Below are 22319 nucleotides of genomic sequence, written 5' to 3' on the forward strand. Positions count from 1 at the left end.
TTGTTGAGCTCCACATTCATTGGTTTGGGACCACTCTGGTGGCCTTGCATTCCTCTTCACCTGGCTTTCAATAGGGGCCAAGGAACGTTTGCCTGCTCACAAGTAAATGCACGTGTGGCCCAGCTTCACTTTCCATTGGGATCAAAACATTTGTCAGCTTGGAGGAGGAAGACTTCCTTCTTGGGCCTGTGTTCATTGGATCAGGACCATTCTGGTGGCACTGGATTCTTCTCAGCCTGCTTTTTCCAATTGATCAAAACATGCAGTGGGGCTCAGTTTCACTTGCCATAGGGCTCCATGCATTTTCCTAGGTGGCTATCGGTTTGTCAGTTTCACAAACCACCATCAGTCAGGTTGCAATCCACTGGTGAGTCTGGACTCAAAGTCTGGTAAACACTGTGTTAGCTGATTAAGCTTGCAATCCTAACTTTTGATCTTTGTTTTGGGGGTTTAAGTTGGCTACAGAATAAAAGAGCAGAGCCTTGGTGTTGGTTCTTACCGAATGAAACAACATGCAGTGTCCTATCCTGGACTGGATGTCCTCAGGGCCAGCATTACAAGAATCCTCTCGCAAAAGTTTCCATGCCCGACAACGACAATCAAAAGCAAAGAGGCCACTAAACTGTGGCTCACTGGTTCGGCTGTCATCCACATTGCCGTTGCATGTTAAAATTCTTCCACCAAAGGTGTAGATCATATGTTTCTCTGAATCCATACACATCTATAAAGAAGAAGAAGAAGAAGAAGAAGAAGAAGAAAATTGGCTTTTTTTCTTTAAAAGCCAGTTTCACAATCTTTTTCCTACAAATTAAAAATGCCATTTTTAAGCCAGTGTTGAAAAATGTCAGAATTGCATCTGGAAGTTTAACCACTCCCTGAATCTCTACAGTTGGGCTTAAATTTCATTTCATTACCAAATACCTGTTATTCTGAAAGATATTTGCCACAACTGTAGAGGGGGTGTGGTCTAGTGGCTAGAGGGAGAATGTTTGACCTGAGCGAAAATTCCAAAACTTAATTAAAACAACATTGCAAAAGGTCACTAAAGTCTTGCTGGAAGTCTTGCATCTTCTCTTAAAAGCCAGCCAATAAGCTGAAGCAACTCCCCCTGAGGAAGGAGGTCCAAAGGACAAATTAGGACCACTGGCTTTTCCTGCGCTGATTAAAAACAAAGACATTTCAACAACGTTGGTCCTGGTATTAACTTGTTGATAAACTGGTGATAAACTTTTTCCTGCCCTGTACTGTTTCAGATTGAAGGTGAGGGTTCACATGACCGAAAGCATCTCCACACATAAAAATACTCAGCATGCAGAAAAGTAGCACATCATGAAGAAGGGCATCTATTCTAGCTTCCTCCCTTTCTAGTTTACTATATGTAAGACATTTTTCCTTCACAAATCATGTGAGGTTCCACCTGCAATCTGAAGTTGTACTGTCCAGACACAGATTGTAATCATAGTGAGAACTAGTCCTTAGACTCCTTAGATATTTATTTCCTTCTTCTCAACCTACACAGTAGGCCAGGTGTTACTATCCAGGAATTGGGCATTAACTTGTATGGGACTCTTCCCTGACCTCATTGTGAAGAGAGATGAACACAAATAACACAACAATTTGAAGCAAGAAATCTCCCCCAAGAAGAGGGCAGCTCTGCTGACTGAGGCTTGCTTCCCAGCTTCCACAGAATACATGGAGGAAAAACAGTAATCTCTAAAGGGGCAAGAATCTCTTGGGGCGTTTGAAAGCACCTGTTACTAGTAAATCTCCCCCGCTTCCTTTACTCAAGGAACATTTCATGTGTCAATATATATGGATGCCAGCCTAGCATTTCTGAGCCACAGGCTAAGTTCCTGAAGAACTATGGTCATGCGTCAAGACCTTCTGACTGTGCTGTTCCTTCCAGTCACACCCTGGAAGGAAGAGGATACTCTTATTTGTGCGATCTCCCGTTTGCACTATTCCCATTGAACATCACTTTCTTTGTTTCCTCATATCCTCTCCAGTTCGTATTTGTACTCCCCACGCAACTGATTGCCATCTCTGCTTTTTACCTGTTATACTGTAACACATCTGAATTTTAAGTGTCACCATGTAACCTCCTTGCTTGCACCTATGATGCAACTCTAGTTCCATACATTCCCCCTGCCTTGTGAACATTTGCATTCTAGCTGCTCCCAGTATCTAGCCTTAGGCAACAACTCCTGTCCTTCCATGTTCTGATTTCCCTTAATTGTGGGCTACAAAAAGGTACATTACCCCCCAAACCATTCAGACACCAAAGACACACCTCTACAGGAGGGTACTCCAAACCCCAATCTTCCTTCCTGATAGCATAGTGAATAAGCCTATCTCCAGAGTGGCATGTAGCAGCAACTCCAGAACACCTTAAATATAGAAGGATTTAAAACAGAAAGAGTCACTCTTCCTGTGTGCAACTGCGTACGTTGCCACCGGATTGAGTCTCCATGCTGCTCAGAAACCTCTGCTCTGAACATCAGCAAAGAAGTGCCAGATTCCCCTTCAGGAAAGCAAGTAGCTTGGAAACCTTTTACTCCCCCCCCCCCACTTTCCCTCCCTGTGTTTAGCAGTTGGACGCTGGGGTGGTACAGTAGGGACTCCTAACAATCCTTCCCTTTTAAAGTGAACCTTTCCAATTTATTCAGATGCACCATACAGCATTTCATACAACCACCATGATAGGACAGGACCAAAGTACACTGTTTTAGGGCACAGAAACATTATTAGCATGCAATATTTCTATCTTTATTCTTTTATCATAAAACTGTGGTCTCTGAAGAAAATAATCTCTGTCAGTCTCTTTATTGAGGGAAGGGGAATTCTCAGCATTCTGCTGATTTGTTATCCAGTCTAACGATCCTATGTTCCAGAGCTGTCAGCTCTATACATTATAAACATATAATGTAATTATCCATGGATATTTCACCTGCAGTTTTATCTCAACACAATGAGAAGGATCACAAAGGTAAGCAAGGCTGTTTTAAATTGTCTAGCAAAGGGATACTGTTTTTCAAATGATTTGCTTTAATGCGATTTTTGTCACCCACATGAGTTCTGGGAACAGAACCCTTGCAAATACCAAGACTCAACCTGTATATTAATTCCCCTAAATAAACCTCTCTAAATAAACCTGTCAGATAGATAACAAGGACAATTTCTGGATAGCTCTACTTCTGGACCTCTTTTGCCCAAGGTTCATTAAAGCTGAATCATCATCCAGTGCAATAAGCACTGCAATACTTGCTTGTTTAGGCAGAGATTGAACAGATGCAGAGGACTGTGACTTCAGCAGTGTGCTGTTTGATGATTTTGCACTTTGAAAATCACATTTTAGCTTTTTAAAATTTGTTTGGTTTACATACTAAACATCTTGCCCTTCTTGTAAAGTAGTCACTGGAGATAGCTGGCTAAGCTGGGAAAGGATGACTGTGTAAAGGTTGGGACTGTAGGTACAGTAGCCAGGGATGGGAGTTAAGATGAAAGAAAAACAGTAGATGCTGTGATTCCAACAACGTTTAGGCTTAATGACTGGTCAACACTGAGCTATAGAACAAGCCTCCAATTCTATATGCCATTACTCTTAGTGAACATGCTAGACTGACCTGATGATCAAAGACCAGTTTGGGGCCTCCATCTGCAGCAGTATCTTCACTTAGCAGCATCCATGTGTTAGTGTCAATGTCGTAGCGATAGAAGTCACTTTTTAGAGACTTGCTGTTCCTCACAGAGGAGTCCAGGTAGCGACCTAGTGTGTAGATCTGTCTTCGCTGGATGTCAATGCACATCTTGTGACAAGACCTGGCACTGGGACCATTCTGTTGAGCAGAGAAAACAGAAACTAAGCTGTGTCTTTTTATGGTTCAGATGAAAATAAACTCATGTGCGGCACCCAGTGTGATGTAGTGGCTAGGGAGCTGAAACTAGGACTGAGGAGACCCAAGTTCAAATCCTTCTCAGCCATGAAACTCACAGGTGACATTGGTCCACTCATGTCACCTGAAGCCTGACCCATTTCACAGGACTACTGAAAAGATAACATGGGGGGAGGAAGCTCTTTGAAGAAGGATGGGATTCAAATTATGTGATAATTTTCTGGAATGCTTTGCGTTATTCAGAAAGCCACAGGATTTCTCCTAAGAAATGCAGTCATCCTTTATATATATCACTATCGGTTTTCCTTTCGGAAGCTGGCACTAAGCCACTCTGTTGTTTAGTGTGAATAGCAACTTCTTCTGCTCTTTGCTTTTCCTTGTTGCACCATACAAGCATGAATATTAGTAAGTCTCAGCAAGCAGAATGTTCAGAACCACAACATTTAGTCAAGTTTATAGGAATAACTAGAAGCACTCTGAATCACTAACACCAGATAATCAACATGGAAAGATTTACTAGGAGCGGGAAGACAAATCCTGAAGATGAGTCACTCCTTAGTCACATTTGCAATATGTTCTAATATCCATGCAACATTTTACAAGAAACAAATAGAACCTTCTAGCTTCCTACTCATTTCACAGTCCCTTTTAACTAAAGCAATTTGCTTCCTTTACTTCAAACAGATAATAGCATGACTGTTTTGTAAGCCAGGAGGACACAAGAAAGTTTCCAAACTCTGCAAGTTGTTAGAATATTCTGAAAACTCAGAAACCCCAAATACAAAGAACAAGCTCTTTAAAGTAAGAATTAGATTACGTGAATTTAAACATCTAACACCATTATGTGTCAAGAAAACAACCACGTTTAACATTTTCTACACTTTATACAGTTTTCAATGACTGAGAATGGAAGGATGTTCTGACATACAGTTGTTGGTTAGGCTGCAATTCTATGCACATTTTTCTAGGAATAAGCCCCCTTGAACTCAATGAAACTTTTCTGAGTAGACATTCATAGGATTGGGTTGTTTAGTCACCATGCCTCAAATTCTGGTGGATAGATAAGATCATTTTACACTAAAAAGGCTCAAACTGAAACTCGATCAAAATGATACAAGACTCCATCATCACATGAGCTCCATCATCACATGAGATTCACTCCCCCAGTGGCGTAGCTAGCGGGGGGCAGTGAGTGGTCTGCCCTGGGTACCACCCTTGGGGGTGTGACACCACAAATGCCCTAACATCGCAGAGGTTCAGAATAACCCCATATGCTATATAAGTAGTACTGTTGGATGCGGAATTTCCAGCGGAATGCAATGCAAAAAACCAGATTTGATGGAAATCTCCTTTCCATCAAAAGTTATGGCCAAAAACCCAGAAACAAAAAAATGTATGGAACCCTATGGAAAATGAAACTGAGCTATATCACACATTTACTCGCAAGTAGGCAAACTTGCCATAGTTCGTCGGAAAGGGCAGGCTGAGAGGAATCCAATGACACCAGAATGGTTCCTATCCAATGAAAGCAGCCCCCCAAAAACACCCAAAAAGGATGTCCCTCCCTCCAAGCAGACGAATGTATTGAGCCCCATGGAAAGCGAAAGTAAGCCACACGGTCACGTTTACTCATGAGTAAGCAAATGTGCCTCGGCTTCTGGTCAAGTCAGGCAAAGGGGAATGCAAGGCTAGCTGCATGGTCCCAATCTGATGAAAGTGGAGCTCAACAAATGCTCCAGAAGACAGCACCCCCCCCCCAAAGAGTAAAACAGAGGCTTCGTTGGTAAGGTCCATTTTATTTGTTTTTAGACTTGTAAAGCCAGGTGGGTCCTGATAGTGCTATGCTCGAAATGTAAGAATTTACACTGAACTGGGCACTGGGAAGGGCTGAAAATCTCAGATATTTTTGTGGAGGCTTCCCATTCCACCTCAAGAACCCACCTCAACTTGACCATGACAACTCAGACCCAGTCTAAATGATTAAAATGCTACCAATTTTAACCACTCCCAGATTAATTGAGGGCATTCAGGTTGCTAAGATTTGGTCAGCGTTGTACATGCCTAGAGCCCAAAAAGCATCTTGCCATGTTTGCCAACAACCAATTATATATGACCTGTACTTTAAAAATCAATAGTAAAGAAGCCTAAGGCCCTTTAACGGCACACTCCGACATGCAACTGGAGAGCTAAGGATACCAAAAAACAAGAAATCATGAGCACTATGGAACAGATTAATGAAGAAAAAGTAGCCCATGAACCACCTACAGAAGAGGGAAATGTTAAACCCAATGCACATTTGAATATAATCTGTTGGGCATGGCAGACTTAAGAGTAAGAGTTCATATCATTAAATCATATGTGACTGTGGCTCTTCCATTCAGATTCTCTCTTTACTGAGCTACAGAAGATGTGAGATTTTAAATGAAAACAACCTTTCCAATCTCTCCTTCAGGTTAAAGCAGCAGTCAATCTAAACTGCCCACAATGAAGCCAATTTGAAAGCAGCCAGTTTAGAGAGGACTGACCAATATTCACACACAAGTGAAGTTATAGACCAGTGGTTCTCAAACTGGTGGGTCATGACCCACCAGCTTGTGTAAATCTTCCCCCGTCCCTTTAAGGGGTGGGGAAGGGGAGGATCCCCGGGATCATGTCACTAATAGGGATGAAAGAGGGCTATTTCTACTTATTGAGGGCTGCTGGCAACAGCAGGAGTTGTGAGGAGCCCTGAGCTCCACAGGGTTCCCCAATGCTTAGAATGTTGACATTAGAAAGTTGAGAAAAACCGGTTGCTAAGCAACCAAGACGAGCTTAGCAACCGGTTTTTCTCAGTGTGCTAAGCATCAGGAAGCCCCGAGTAGGGCTGCTCGGGGCTCCCCGCAACTTCTGCAGCTGCCAGCAGCCCTCAGTAAGTAAAAATAGCTCCCTTTCATCCTCATTAGTGACACAATCCTGGTGATTGCATCTCTGCCCCAGCCCCTCCCCCACAAAAACTTACTTATGAAGTAAAACTCTCCCTAAGTTTGAGAACCACTGTATAGGCTACCTTAACAAACGACTCAGGTTAAAAAGTGCACACAACACAGATAGTCTCAGCCTGAGGAGCTCCCAAATTTATCCACATGTTAGGAAGTAGCAACATGTACAAGAAATTGTTTCTTTACTCAGGAAGCTTTGTATGGAAACAAAGAGGGGAAAACAGAGATGAATGTCCTTCCCACTGCAACATGATTGAATGATTAAGGCTGTAAACAGAGGACATTCATGAATGCACATTGAATAACATTATATAGAAAGAGTGACTTGGTTCCTTTAACAAGGAGGGCTTTAATGTCTTATATTTATATTTAAAAAGCTGGATGCTTCATGTTTCCTTGAGCACTCTCAAGAAATAGATGCATTTGTTCAGAACAGCCAGTATCATTCTTCCGTAAGGTTGTAAATCCATGATGAATCACAGCAATATTGAAATTTACTAGATATTTTCTTATTTAGCCATGAGAACCTGTCATTCAGTCAGAGAATATCCCAAAATTAATATCAAATCTCATATTTGAATTTATGCTATAAGGGTATTTAACTTCAGCCTAGTTCTCACAAATTGCATTTAAAGGTGATAAACCACATTTCTGGGCTGCACTACTTCAGATTCCAGATGGCAGCCTAGAGCATGAAATATTTCAACAACAACAAATCTCTGCACACAGGAAAATGCCATGTCAGGGAGACAGGTTCTAACTTAGCTGGGCCTTCCTTGACAGTTTTCTTCATGCAGGACTTGATCTGAAAGTTCACCTGCAGTCTGAAGTGGCACAACCCAGCCACATGTTTATCATCTTATAGATATTATTATATTGTTCCAGTCCCAAAGATATGCCTGGTGAGTGAAATGGAACTAGCATTCCACCTAGTTGCCTCTGAGTGGAGAGAAAACAAGGTCTCCCCCCTCCATTGCTTGGCTAAGAATGACTGCCATTTGTCTACCTTCCCAGAACCCTGCCCAGCAGTAGTGAAGGCACCTGAATTCCCTTGTTTTCCTCTTCCCTCCATGTCCATCTTCTCTTTTGCATAGTATCTATAAAGCAATAGCTTATGGATTAAAACGATAAATGCACTGGCATAGGTATATAACTGACAGCGCAATCTCAACCCTAGGGTAGGCCAGTGCATGTCCCCTGTGCTGGCCCCAAGGTGTCACAAGGCCATAAGGCACGTTTGTGCCACCAAGTGAGGAGGGAGGCCAGTACAGGAGGTAAGGCCACATCGGTCAAGTCATGCTCACGTGGGGGCACTGCCCTAAAATGTCTGCATGATTTTTCACTCTGTTTCGACATGCATTCCTTCCTGGAAATCATTCCAAAGTGCTCCTGCGGGAACATTTTGATAGAACTGGCCCTAGAAACATCTGTTCATAATTTCTGCAACATACTTGCATAAAGCTAAGAATGAACTAAGAAAGAAACAGTTGACCAAAAACCTTTTGAGGTTTAGCAGCATCAGCTTTTGAAAGAATACAGTGCGTGCTTTAAAGAAAAAGGCATGGAACTAGGGCAAAAAGCTGACCATTTGAGCTTTTTCGAGTAGTTCGTGAACTCCTCCACTTGGCTCCATCAGCAAATGAAATGGAGTTATCAGTTGAGCACTTCAATGAGTTTGCAAAGCATTTTGCAGAGAAAATTGATCGTATTCATAATGAACTGGACTCTGACTCAACTATTCCAGTAGCTGTTCCTTTGACATCGTCCAGCTCCATCATTAGAGATTCCTTTCAACTAACAAAGCCTGAGGATGTGGATAAGATCCTCGGGAGCTTGAGACCATCTTCTTGTCAACTTGACCCTTGCCCTGCCTGGCTACTTCAAGATGCATGGGCAGGGCTAGCCAAATGGATGGAACCCACTGCAAATTCATCCCTGAGGGAGGGAGTGGTGCCCAATATCCTTAAAACAGCAACTGTGCACCCTCTCCTTAAAAAACCACATCTGGTCTCCACCAACTTAGGGCCCAATCCTATTCAACTTTCCAGCACCGCTGCAGCTGCAATGCAGCTCAGAGGTAAGGGAACAAATGTTCCCTTACCTTGAGGAGGTCTCTGTGATTACTTCCCCACAACAGGGTGCAGTGCACGCCCCATTGGCATTTTTACACCAGCACTGGAAAATTGGATAGGATTGGGCCCTTAACTATCGACCAGGGTCCAATCTTCCTTTCTCAGGGAAAGTGATTGAGCGAGTGGTGGCATCCCAGCTCCAGGGGTTCCTATGTGAGAAGGACTATTTGAACCTCTTCCAATCTGGCTTCAGGTCAGGTTTTGGAACAGAGTCAGCTATGGTCACTGTGATAGATGACCTTTGCCAAGGATTTGATGGGGTAGTGCGTCCCTGCTGGTCCTACTGGATCTCTCAGCAGCCTTCAACATCATTGACCATGGTATCCTCCTGGATCAACTGGCCAAACTAGGGCTTGGGGGCATTGCTCTGCAATGGTTCCACTCCTTTCTATCTAACAGTTGGTGATGCTAGGTGATACTTACTCTGTACCCTGGCCCTTACAATATGGGGTGCCACATGGTTCTATCCTATAGCTAATAATAATAACTTGGTATTTATATACCGCATTTCTGGTCATTGGATTACTCCTCTGACTTTATTCAAGGCGGTTTACATAGGCAGGCATTTCTAAATCCCTCAAGGGGATTTTTACAATCATAGAGGTTTTCTCTTTCAAGAACCAACAACATTTCAGAATGGATCTTCTTGGTTTGGTCTCACTTCTGGCCTCCAATTCTCCCACGCAGGCTGACAAGCAGCTCCATCTCTCAAATGGAGGGCAGCCAAGACGCTTCTTGCTCACACCAAGAGCAGGTGGAATCACTCAGCTGGGCTTGTCAGCTGCTTCAAGGTCTCGCCATTCTCAGCCGTTCAGGGAGCTGCCGGTGTCCTTGGACTGGCGACCTTCTGATGTTATCTTCGGGCTAACGGAGGCTCTACCCTCTAGACCAGACCTCCTGCCCAATGCTTTTTAACATCTACATGAACTACTGGGGGAGATCACCTGGGAATTTGGTGTGGGATGCCACCAATATGCGGATGACACCCAACTCTATCTCGCCATTCTGCTCTGAGGAAGTGATGGAAGTCCTGGAACACTGTCTGAATGCCATTAGAGACTGGATGAAAGGTAATAAGCTGAAATTAAATCCTGAACAGACAGACGTTCTCCTGGTCAAGAAACTCACGATGAAGGCATGGAATCATCTACCCACTTTGAATGGGGTTGCACTCCCTTTACAAAAACAGGTGCGCAGCTTAAGAGTTCTCCTGGACTCTCAACTCTCCCTGGAAAATCAGGTAGCAGCAGTATCTAGAATTGCGTTCACCCAGCTTAAACTGGTACACCAACTGAAACCATACTTGAGCAGCTTAGACCTGGCAACAGTGCCCCATGCTTTAGTAACCTCATGACTGGACTACTGCAATCTACTGTATGTGGGGCTACCTGCTAAAACAATTTGGATACTGCAATTAGTGCAGAATGTGGCAGCCCAAGTGGTAATGAGGGTCAGACATTTTGACTCAGTTGGACTACTGCTCTAGCACCTACACTGGCTGCCCTTACACTTCTGGACCCAATTCAAGGTGCCAGTTCTAACCTTTAAGACCCTCCATGACCTGGGTCCAGGCTACCTGAAAGACCACCTCCTTCCATACATTCCAGCCCACCGTCTTAGGTCAGCTGAAGGGGCTATTCTACAAGTGCTGCCTTTGTCCTAAGTGAGAGAGGTAGTTATTTGATTTTTCTCTGTAAACCACTTTGTGAACTTTTAGTTGAAAAGCGGTATATAAATACTGTTTGATGATGATGATGATGATGATGATGATGCCCATATAGAAAAGGTCAGCCTGGTTAAGAAGTGCATACACTGGCTCCCTGGATTACAGACAGCTGCACTGGATCTTTTACACATGTGCAGTACATCCTTCAGCTATGTTTTTGAGCAGGTGCGATAGTCCTGAGTCAGCAAGAACTGGATGTTTTGACTTAAGTACAGATTCCTGGAACCTAACCTGTAAAGTAGAGGGTTAAGTGTAGCATCTTGTACATTCACTTAATTTAAGCTAGAGGTGGTTCAGGCATTGTGTGGTTCAATCATGGTTCTGAGGCAATCAATCTGCCTGCTCTAAAGTATCTCCCTCTCCTGGTGTGCAAGGAAACTTCTTGTCCCAATTTAGAACAAACCATTATTTGCTGTGACATCTGAAACATCAATTCCCAATTTGTTCTCACCATTGTTCACAAACATGCTAGAATATGAAATTATGCACTGAAGACATTTGGATTGGATGACTTTTGTTCATGGCTGATAGTTTCTGTGGTTTCATATTGCCTCCTCTGCACTAGAATTTTCTATAATTCAGAAATTAGTTTGATTAATATTAATTTAATTGGGAAGCGTGGTCTGGAGGTTGAGTTGCTGCCTTGCATGAAGAAGGTTAGCAAGATAAGCCTTGGACATGCTTTCGATAGGCAACTGGAATGCTGCTGATGGAACCACAGAGCTCCGTGAAGGAATGGGGGAGTGTGGAATATGGAGATGTCAGCTGGCAAGAAACAGATAACATCTTGAGAACCTATCTGAGGACTGATTTGCAGCTGTCTGTGGAAGCTTGGAAGACATGTGCTACACAGTCAGAATGACAACTGCACTATGAACAGACACATCTGGAGAAATGGAGGGTTCTATGAGTTCTCTCATAGAATAACATTTATAAAAAATCCCATTTGAAAAAATTGGGTTACATAGCCTGCCTATGTAAACTTCCTTCAGTCTATGAGAAATGCAGTATATAAATACTGCAATAAATAAATGAATTCATGTGTTGCATTTTTAAACTTGCTATTAGCTGCATTTGCATGTTTGTAAAACAGCATACGTTGTTTATTAATTATTATTATTAACAGTATTTCTATACCGCTTTTCAACTAAAAATTCACAAAGCGGTTTACAGAGAAAAATCAAATAACTAAATGGCTCCTTGTTCCAAAAGGGCTCACAATCTAAAAAAATGCAAATGAATACCAGCAGACAGCCACTAGAACAGACAGTGCTGGGGTGAGGTGGGCCAGTTACTCTCCCCCTGCTAAAAAAAAGGAGCACCCACTTGAAAAAGTGCCTCTTACCCAATTAGCAGGGGTTTATTAGCAGGGGTTTATTTATTTACATTTAAATAGCTGTCAGGTTAAATAACGCAAGTCAAGTCAACTCATAAAATGTTTGGCTTGTGTACTAGCCAATAATCTTGCTATCCTCCCCAGAGCAATTTTCCAAGTATTTAGGATTCAATGGGCAAGACTTCATTTTTTAAAAACACTTTTTGAGATTAGTATTGAAATGATTCTGAAAGCCACTTACAGTGTGAATTACAGTAAAACTCTATTTTCCACAAACTGGGAGCAAAGCACACATCTTAGGGGCCAATCCTATCCAACTTTCCAGTGCTGATGCAGCCATGCCAACAGGATGTGCGTTGCATCCTGCAATGGGTGGGTGGTCACAGAGGCTTCTTCAAGGTAAGAGAACATTTGTTCCCTTACTTTCGGGTTGCATTGCAACTGCATTGGTATTGGAAAGCTGAGATAGGTTTTGGGCCCTTACAGCCCAACCCTGTGCAGGTCTACTCAGAAGTCCCATTAGATTCAATGGGGCTGATTCCCAGGAAAGTGTGGATAGGATTGGACTGTGAGTCTCCTACCAGATCTGCATTCACTATACAGTAGGTATAAGACCACCTCAGAGCAGGAGACAACAACATCTACAAACTGCAGGCCTTCCACTTTAACTCCTACCTCGAGATTGGGAATATTCCCAACCAATGGAAAAACTCAAAGACAGTCCTGATCCACAAGAAGGGCAACAAAGACAACATCGGCAATTGCCGGCTAATCGCTTTGTTATCAATCCCCTTCAAAGTCTTTACCAAGATCATCCTGAACTGACTGGAGTCAACACTGGATATATACCAGCCAGTAGAACAAGCTGGCTTCCGAAAGGGCTTCTGTTGTATGAATCATATTCATACCATTACCCAGCCATCAAGAGCACAAGCGATGCTGAAAGTACAAGATGCTGCTTATACTGATGTTTGTGGACTACAAAAAGGCCTTCGACTCAGTAGAACTTAATGTTGTCCTCAACTCTCTCCTGCACGCCGGAGTGGACCCATCATATGTTAACATCCTAGAACAGCCATTTTCAACCACTGTGCCGTGGCACACTGGTGTGCTGTGAGTGCTCCACAGGTGTGCCACAAGAATTTGGGGGAAGATCATTTATTAGTAGGGTCAATGGGGATGTGAGCCCCCCATTGGCAGCATGGTGTGCCTTGTCAATTGTCAAAAACCTGATGGTGTGCCTTGACAATTTTGATGCCTTGTCAGTGTGCCACAAGATGAAAAAGGTTGAAAATCGCTGTCCAAGAACAATGCAACGCCGGGACGTCAACAACCATCCAACTGTTTGACCGCAAGCTGCGCGCCCCCATTGAAAAAGGAGTCCGACAAGGGAACACCATCTCCCCAAAGTCTTCACCTCAGCCCTTCAGCATGCCATGGACAAACTTGATTAGAACCATAAGGGCCCGCTAAATGATGAAAAGAAGCTCTCCAACCTATGGACTGTAGACGACATCATGCTTATCAGTAACAATGCAGCGGAAATGAATGAGATGCTGAACGAGCGGAACAAAGTAGGCAAAGATATCGGCTTGGAGATGAATATGAAGAAAACCCAGACGATGACCAGCCAATGGTGCAACAACAGCGACGTGCAACTCTGCAACTTTAACCACCCTGGATAAGGCTGACAGCTACATCTACTTGAGGCATGAAGTAAACGTGGCCAACAACCTAATGATTGAGATTGGGAGACGAAAGAAAGCTGTGTGGGCCAAGTAAGTCGTTTTTAACTAGTTCTAGGAGTTGTGGTGGATCACAGGATGAACATGAATCAACAGTGTGATACGGCTGCAAAGAAAGCGAACGCAATTTTAGCTTGCATTAACAGAACAGTAGTGTAGGAAAATGCACAGAACATTAAGCTTTTAGAGACATGGCAACAAGTGCAGGCACACCTGCGTTGGCATCTGGACACATCTAGAAGCCTCTGCCTTGTTCTTGTTAAGCAGAAGCCGCAGACTTCTGACTCATTGCTTAGCATGTAAACAAGATAAGAGAATGGAAAACCCCAGCCTGATGTGTATTGTTTGAGAGGGAATAAAAGCCAGAGAAGGCTGAATTCCAATGGCCTTGCTTCTGCATCTTGCTTCTATACATGTCTGTCGTTTTATTCTTTGCTAGGAAGCTAGCCGGGAGGACGGACTTCTCTCTCAATCTCATACCGTCCTACTTCCGGCTCACCTCTCCCTGCATCAACCCTCTGAAAGTCTGCTGTGTCTCATTCATTGCTCTGACTCCTTGCTGCTCTAGTTCTAACTTTCAAACCCTCAGAGTGCTTCTGCTTTTAGCACTCTCCCATCAGGCACCAAGGTTCTAAGCCGTGGGTGCTTCGCAAGTAGCATTGCACTGCTACACAGTAGCTTCCAAGTCACAAGAAGTTGTGGTTCCGCTTTACTCTGCACTGGTTAGACTTCACCTGGAGTATTGTGTTCCAATCTGGGCTTTAAGAAAGATGTAGCCAAACTGGAGCAGGTTCAGTGACGAGGATGATCAGGGGGCTGGAGGACAAGCCTTACGAGGAAAGGCTTGAGGGAACTTGGCATGTCCAGCCTGGAGAAGAGAAGGCTGAGAGGGGATATGATAGCTCTCTTCAAATGCCTAAATGGCTGTCACATGGAAGAAGGGAATAATTTATTCTCAACTGTCTCTGAAAGCAGAACCTGAACCAATTAGTACAAACTGCAAGAGAGATTTTGATTAATCAGGAAAAAATTCCTTACGAGAAGGGTGGTTCAGCAGCAGAACAGATTGCAGAGAGAGGTGGTGGACTCTCCCTCACTATAGATATTCAAGCAGAGGCTCGACAACCACCTTTAGGAGATGCTCTAAAATCATTTTCAGCCTAATGCAGGGGGTTGGACTAGATGACCTATTAGGTCTCTACCAACTCTATGATTTTATGAAATAGTGGATACAGGCGAATGCCTCCCCTCAGTCTCTGTAACCCTAGAGGCAAAAAAAATTAGTTCTGGTTTTATGGGAAAAAACTTAAGTGACATTTTTTCGCCTCTAGGGCTCAGTCTGAGCCTGGCAGAGGCCGCAGATGAATATTCGTGGCCGCTGCTGGGCTCAGTGGACCCTCCGCTCCCCTCACCTCCAAAGGGGGATGTGCACGGGGGGCGGCCTGTTGACCACGGATAACTGAATCTGCAGATACAGGGGCCCCCGTAATCTTTTTCCTACATTCAGGTCAGGGAAAAAATGTTCCTGAAGCAACAAAGCAAATGCACAAAGCAACTAAAAGACAACGCTATTTATACACAATACATACTTTATTCTGAATGCTGGAGTCAGACTGCTCCCAAGTTGTTCTGCTTTTTTTTAAGATTCTTTGTAGATCTTTAAAAATAGAGAAGCATGGCTGCTCATAGGATAAACTGATACGAATTCCAAACAAAATGATTTATAACTTGGGAAACTGCATTTCAAATCAAGTTAGAAACCACAAACTGTAAGATAGGGATAGCTCATTTACAGTCTCCAATGTCTCCAACAACCAACGGAACTTGTTCAAAATTCTTTAGTTACAAAAACCATTGACTACTTCCAGCCAAGAAATTATGTGGTGGACCCAAATTCACCTTTTAAATGATCCAGAAATGACCTGCCCTCAGAGTCATCATTTTATAAACCAGTTTTCCAATATAGTTGTGCTAGTGTTTTTCTTAAGTGTTAAGAAATATTCCCACTATTCAGTATTGCAAATACACAAAGCAAAGCACAAAACAATCAAATTCCAAGATCTCCATGTCTTTTCAATACGTCAGTTTGCATGGAACTATAATTTATAGATCAAGAACAAGCCCTGTACTCATACACTTCCTCCTCATGCTTTATGTCCAAAGTCAATTACTTACAAATTCAGTCAAGCTGTCATTAAAACACAACAGATAAGGTTGCTCTACAAGCTAGGAATAGAAACCAGCATCAAACCATAGTTCCAATCCTAGTTTGTAGAGCAACCTTATCTGTTGTGTTTTAATGACAAAGCATACATTTGCTGGTTTAGATGTTAACAGTAAACTATAGGCAAATCAGGAAGCAACTAGTTGATGGTGTGCAAAGACAAGTGGAGAACATGCAAACATGTTTGGAGGATTATAAACATTACATGTGAACCTATCCAACATATCAGAAGAATCAGTTCAGCATTTCTCAATGTTTGTCTCCTGCTGTAATACCTCACATGATCCACCTACTGGAAGCACCACTGGAAGTAACTGGTGATGATATCATTGCCAGTTACTTCTGAATTGGAAAGTCAGATGCAATCCAACAAACAATGGTAGAGGATCATGGTGGACAGGAGAGCTTTTTTGAGCTTGTGAAAAGCGAACACTAGAGCTGCTCTGCCCACCAAGCCAAACCTTCTACTGCTGCTTATCATGTTGCATTGCTGGTCTCGTTGCCAGGTAGCAGGGGACTAGGGGATCTGGGAGTACTAGACACTCTTCTGGAAAGGCTGGACCTTTTCAGGTCTCCTCCTGGGGGAGAGCTTCCCAGTCCCAGTCCGGAATATTGAGCCAAAGCCAGGAAACTTTACTGTCTGTGCTATCCCTGGTGCTTCCGCTTCCGCAGAGGTCAGGAGAAGAACCAGACCACGCAGGAGGAATCAGGTAACGTATCCAACAAGGGTCAAAGGTTGGAGGAAGGTTGACTACCTACCCCTCCTCTATCTGCCCTAACTACCTCCCCCAGTGTGGATCCAAGTGGACCAATCCCAGAATGAGTCGAATGCCCTACCTCTTTCCAGAACAGGAGATTCACGGTAAGGAATTTCTTTTTCTTTGTAAAAGGGACGGGGCATTCATCACTCATGCTATATGACTGAGCAGTAACAGAGAGGGTGGGATAAGATCGGGCTGCCCTCACTGCACCACCACTTTCTGTAGACCCCTTGTTCCAATGGCGGCCTCTACTGAGGCTGCCACATCAATTCTATGACGGTGGGTAAATGTGTTAGGAGACAACCAAGTTGCATATGTCTCTGAGGGACCAGGACCCTTCAAAGGCTGCTGAGATGGCTGCCCCCTCCTGATAGATTGAGGGAAAATCAAGGCCCAAGGTCCTATAAGAGTCCCCTATGGCCACCTCCAATCACTTGGATAGGGTCATCCAGGATGCCTTCTTCCCTTCAGACGTGCCCTAGAAGTTAACAAAGGGAGTGTCTGTCTTACGCAGGTCTTTTGTGCGATCAGTATAGAACCTGAGGGCATGGTGTACATTGAGAGCGTGCCACGCTTTCTCCTTGTCATGTACCAGCTTTGGGTAAAAGGAAGCGAGCACCAATTCCTGAGACCTATGAAACCATGAGTTCATCTTGGGTATGAAGGCCGGGTCCAGCTGCAGCACCACCCTGCCCCTGTGAAAGATACAGAGACTGGCATCGGTGGAAAGAGCTCCGAGTTCTGACACCCTTCTGGCTGAAGTTACTGCTACTAGTAGAAGAGTCTTGAGCATTAACTCCCTGATAGGGACCTTGGCCAGGGGTTTGAAGGGCAGACCTATTCATGCCCGGAGAACCATGTTAAGCCCTCAGGTCTGAAACCTATGGACCACTGGTGGATTGATCTGAGCTACTCCCTTCAGGAAGCGCTTGATGTGGGAACGTGAAGCCATACTCTGCCTTAACTGGAATAAACCTGGTTGAGGGTAAAGCAAGGACTCCTGTCTGAGAGGTACAGGGAGACTTCCGGGGACAAGCAGGCTCCGTCCCATCCTCAGGCGTGCAGCTCCTCAGCTGCCTGGGTAAGAAGTCTCAGGGCTGGAGGACGTCATCCTGGAGAGGAGGGAAACAATCCTCTAGGGGGGACCCCTTCTTCAGGGGATGGGCCCCTATCCAATCACACGAAGGATACTCCTTGGCGGGAGGGGTCAGGGGCTTCTTGTAGTGGGTGATTTGATTATCAGGAACAGAGGGGGAGGTTTGTGACAGATGTGAGGACTGCATGGTGACTTGCCTGACTGGTGCAAAGGTTGGGGACATCACTTCTTGCCTAGACAGGCTGGTAGATAGTGCTGGGGAGGAGGTAGTGGTTGTGGTGCATGTCAGCACCAACGACATGGGAAAGTGTAGCTGGGAGGTCCTGGAGGCTAAATTTAGGCTTTTGGGTAGGAAGTTGAAAGCCAGGACCCCAAATGTAGCGTTCTCGGAAGTGCTACCTGTTCCATGTGCAGGGCTAGCTAGGTAGGCGGAGATCAGGGGTCTCAATGCATGTATGAGACAGTGGTGTAGGGAGGAGGGGTTTAGATTCATTAGGCACTGGGGAATGTTTTGGGACAAGCTGGACCTGTACAAGAGGGACTGGCTTCACTTGAACCAGAATGGAACCAGACTGCTGGCGCATAATATTAAAAGGATGGCAGAGCAGCCTCTAAACTGATCCCTGGGGGAAGCCTACAGGAGCCGAGGGGCATCCGGTTCGGGACTCCTTATCCCTATGGAATGAGGGGGGAGAGGTTAGAGAACAACAAGTTATAGTCAGAGTAGGGGAAGAAAACTGGGAATGGAAGCATGATGGGACGTGATAGATGGTTTGGCACAATGAGAGGTTGCAGGAATAAAGGAGCTAATAAGCAGCCCATCCTGGGGCATTCCTTGTACAAATGTTTTTATGCAAATGTCCGAGCAAAGATGAGGCAACTAGAATGTTTGGTGACTAGTGAAAACTTTGATATAGTGGGCATAACGGAAACCTGGTGGAATGCGGAGAACCCATTGGACACTGCAATCCCAGGCTATAAACTCTATAGGAGGGACAGAGAGGGGCATGTTGGAGGTGGGTGGCCATTTATGTTAAAGAAGGGGTGGAATCCAGCAAAGTAGAGACTGAAGGCAGTCTGACTCCACCGTAGAATCTCTGTGGGTTAAACTGCCAGACCTGAGGAGCAATGCAATAATGGGGGCATACTATTGTCCTCCAGACCGAAAACCTGAAGGGGACCTTGAAATGAGGAAACAGATCAGGGAGGGATAGGGTTGGAATCATGGGGGACTTCAATTATCCTCATATCGACTGGGTCAATTTGTGTTCTGGTCACGAAAGAGAGACCGGATTTCTTGACATACTAAATGACTGTGCCTTAGAAAAAGCTAGTCATGATAGAGGATAGACGAGAGGATAGACGACTCTGGATTTAATATTGTGCAGTATTCAGGACTTGCCATTGGGGAACAGTGACCATGCTGCAATCAAATCTGTCACAAAAACTCTTGACTTCTGACAAGTGGACTTCCCTCAAATGAGGAAGCTGGTTAGAAGGAGGTTGAAAGGGAAGGTAAAAAAAAAGTCCAATCTCTCCAGAGTGCATGGAGGCTGTTTAAAACAACAGTAATACAGACCCAGCAGAAGTGTAAACCGCAAAGGAAGAAGGGCTCGACTAAGTCCAGGAGAGTGCCTGCATGGCTAACAAACAAAGTCAGAGAAGCTATAAAGGGCAAGGAAGCTTCCTTCCATAAATGGAAGTCTTGCTCTAATGAGAATAAAAAGGAACATAAACTGCGGCAAAAGAAATGGGGAGATTTGTACTTACCGTGAATCCCCCTTCTCAGTGGTCTCCATGTCCAGGTCATTCCTGGATGGATGGGTAGCTCCTCCCTCTTAGGATAGGCAGGCCAGATGAAATCAATTTCCTGAGGGGGAGGGGCTGCCTGGACTTCCTCCAGGTTGTTCTAGCTTCCAAGACCCCTCCCCGCTGGTGCAGTCCAGGAGATGCGTCTTGTCCGGATGCTGGAAGGCAGAATGCCGGTCCTGTAAATGGATGCGTTGAGCCCTGCTGTGGTAGCATTGTCACTGGATGCCCTGGGCTCGGAGGCCGGTGTCCATGTAAACTGGGTGCATAGGGGGTTTTCCCTATTCCTCCCCCGGGGGTGGAGCCCTGAGCTCCAGTCATGGACTATCCGGTCATTATCTCCTGTTTTCCTTATATCTGTTCACATCTATCTATACCTATAGGCGTAATTTGCTTTGGCTGCAAGGGCGGGGTGGAATGACCCGGACATGGAGACCACTGAGAAGGGGGATTCATGGTAAGTACAAATCTCCCCATTTTCCAGTTGGATATCCATGTCTGGGTCATTCCTGGATGGGATTTGCCCAAGCTGTACTCCTCAAGGGTGGATGCTGCCAGAAGCATGAGTGACCACGCTATGGAGGACCTGCCTGGCAAGGGCTGCGACCTCTGAGGTGAAGGTATCAATCTTGTAATGCTTGATAAACGTGTTGGGTGTGCTCCAGGTGACAGCCCCGCAAGCTGTCTTCAGGGATGGATGAGCCCTGAGTGCCACAGAGGCGGCAACTCCTCATAAGGAGTGGGCCATGATGTCCTTAGGGGCTCCTTGCCGGAGGCCTTGTAGGCCTCAGAGATGGCTTCCCTCACCCACCTGGATATGGTGGAAGGCGACACCTTTCTGCCCTGGTCCCTGAGTCTGTAGGCTACAAACAGAACCTCCATCCATCAGAAGCTTGAGGTTCTGGATAGGTAGAAACTCACCACTTGATGACCATTGAGGGTGTGCCAATCTCTTTCTTTGGGGTGGGAAGGAATGGGGCAGAAGGTTGGGAGGATTACCTCCTGGGACTGGTGGAACAGGAAGTTTACCTTAGGCAGAAAAGGTAGAGTGCGGAGGACTATTCTATCCTCCTGGATCAGGCACATGTCTCTGGCAGTGGGGAGTGCCACCAGCTCTGAGACCCTCCTGGCGGAGGTGAGCCCCATGAGGAAGACTGTCTTCTGAGACAGAGGCAGAACCAAGACTGTCTTCTCGGACAGAGGCAGGTAGCCAAGGGAACAAGTAGCCATGGGCTCGAAGGGAGAGTCTCATGAGGGCCTGGAGAGCCTGGGTCAAGTCCCAGGTGGGTTCCCCTCTCACCCCCCTCAGGAATGAACATGGGGTGAAAGGCCAGTGCCCTATCCTTGGGAGACCCCAGGGTTGAGGATATGACAGAACCTGGCAATTGAGAGTAGCTGTGCTAAAGCCCTTGTTGAAACCGGCCTGAAGAAGATATAGGAGATCCCTGACTCTAATCCTCTCTGGGTCGATGTGCTGGGGATGGCACCATTGGACCAGTGCCTTCCAGGTCCCACTGTAGACCCTATTAGTGGACCCCCTCCTATTGGACAGAGGGGTGCAGAGAATTGAAGGGAAGTAACCTAACTTTGCAAGTCTCTTCTACTCAGCCTCCATGTAGCAAGGCAGCGTTGCTGTCTGGAGGTGCAGAATCAGCCCTGGGATAGGAGGCCCAGCTGGAGCAGTAGGCGTACAGGGGGAGGGTTATAGCACTCAGTTCTGCGCCAAGGCTGCCACGACTAATCTGGGGCTAAGAGAAGGACCTTGGCCTGCTCCAACCTTACCATGGTTAAAACCCTCTGAATTAGCCTCATGGGAGGGAATGCGTACAGTAACTCCCTTGGGCCACTGGCGGTGTAAGGCGTCAATCCCCTCTGCGCTTGGGCAGCGTCCATGGAAGAACAATCTCAGGAGCTGGTGGTTGGGGCTGTTGGCGAATGGCTCCATAGTCAGAGGGCCGAACTTGTGGTTGATCCACGTGAAAACTTGTGGGTGCAGGTGCCACTCTGACTGGCCAAGGTCCTGCTGGCTCAGCCAGTTCACTGCCATGTTGTCCAGCCTGGCTATGTGATCTGCCTGGATGGAACTGAGGTTCTCCTCTGCCCATAGAAGAGGCTTTCACACCTCCCTCTGCAGGGAGTGGAAAGGGTGCCCCCCCAACAGATGATGTACACCTTTGGCCACTCTGTTGTCTGTGTACACCAGGACGTTCCTGTTCCTGAGGTGCTGGAAGAGTACCTAAAGTGCCACGAAGATGGTCCTCAGCTCTAGGAGATTGATGGGCTCCCTGAGTCTCGCTCGGCAACCAGAAGCCCTGGGTCACCGCTCCCCCAGTGTAGCCCCCCTTCCCTACAGGCTCACGTCCATGCAGAGAGTGATCCTGTGATGGACCTGGACTGGCAAGCCCTGGTTCAGTCTGCAAGGCCATATCCAGCATCATAGGTTTGTGATGGTGGTGGGGTCCAGCCTGACACGCTTGCCTCTTTGTCTGACAATAAAGTCCTGGAACAGGACAGCAATGCTGTAGGGCCTGGGCCCTGGTTTTGGCCCCAGAATGATGACCTGGCATGAGGTTGGCATGCCCAGGAGACGGGCGAGGGTCAGCACATCTGGTCTGGGTG

General features: G+C 45.5%; 1 protein-coding gene across 2 annotated transcripts in view; it reads right to left on the reverse strand.

Moving 5' to 3' along the window:
- MKLN1 (muskelin 1) overlaps positions 1 to 22319 on the reverse strand; it is a 163680-nt gene that overhangs the window by 43403 nt on the left and 97958 nt on the right. For both annotated transcript variants that reach the window (XM_066634642.1, XM_066634643.1), the window contains 2 exons: positions 3624 to 3836; positions 500 to 721 (listed from right to left, as the gene is read on the reverse strand). In XM_066634642.1, coding sequence (XP_066490739.1) covers positions 500 to 721; positions 3624 to 3836 — 435 coding nt within the window. The remainder of the gene's footprint in view (positions 1 to 499; positions 722 to 3623; positions 3837 to 22319) is intronic.

Source organism: Tiliqua scincoides, chromosome 7, assembly GCF_035046505.1.
Source record: "Tiliqua scincoides isolate rTilSci1 chromosome 7, rTilSci1.hap2, whole genome shotgun sequence".
NCBI lineage: Eukaryota > Metazoa > Chordata > Lepidosauria > Squamata > Scincidae > Tiliqua > Tiliqua scincoides.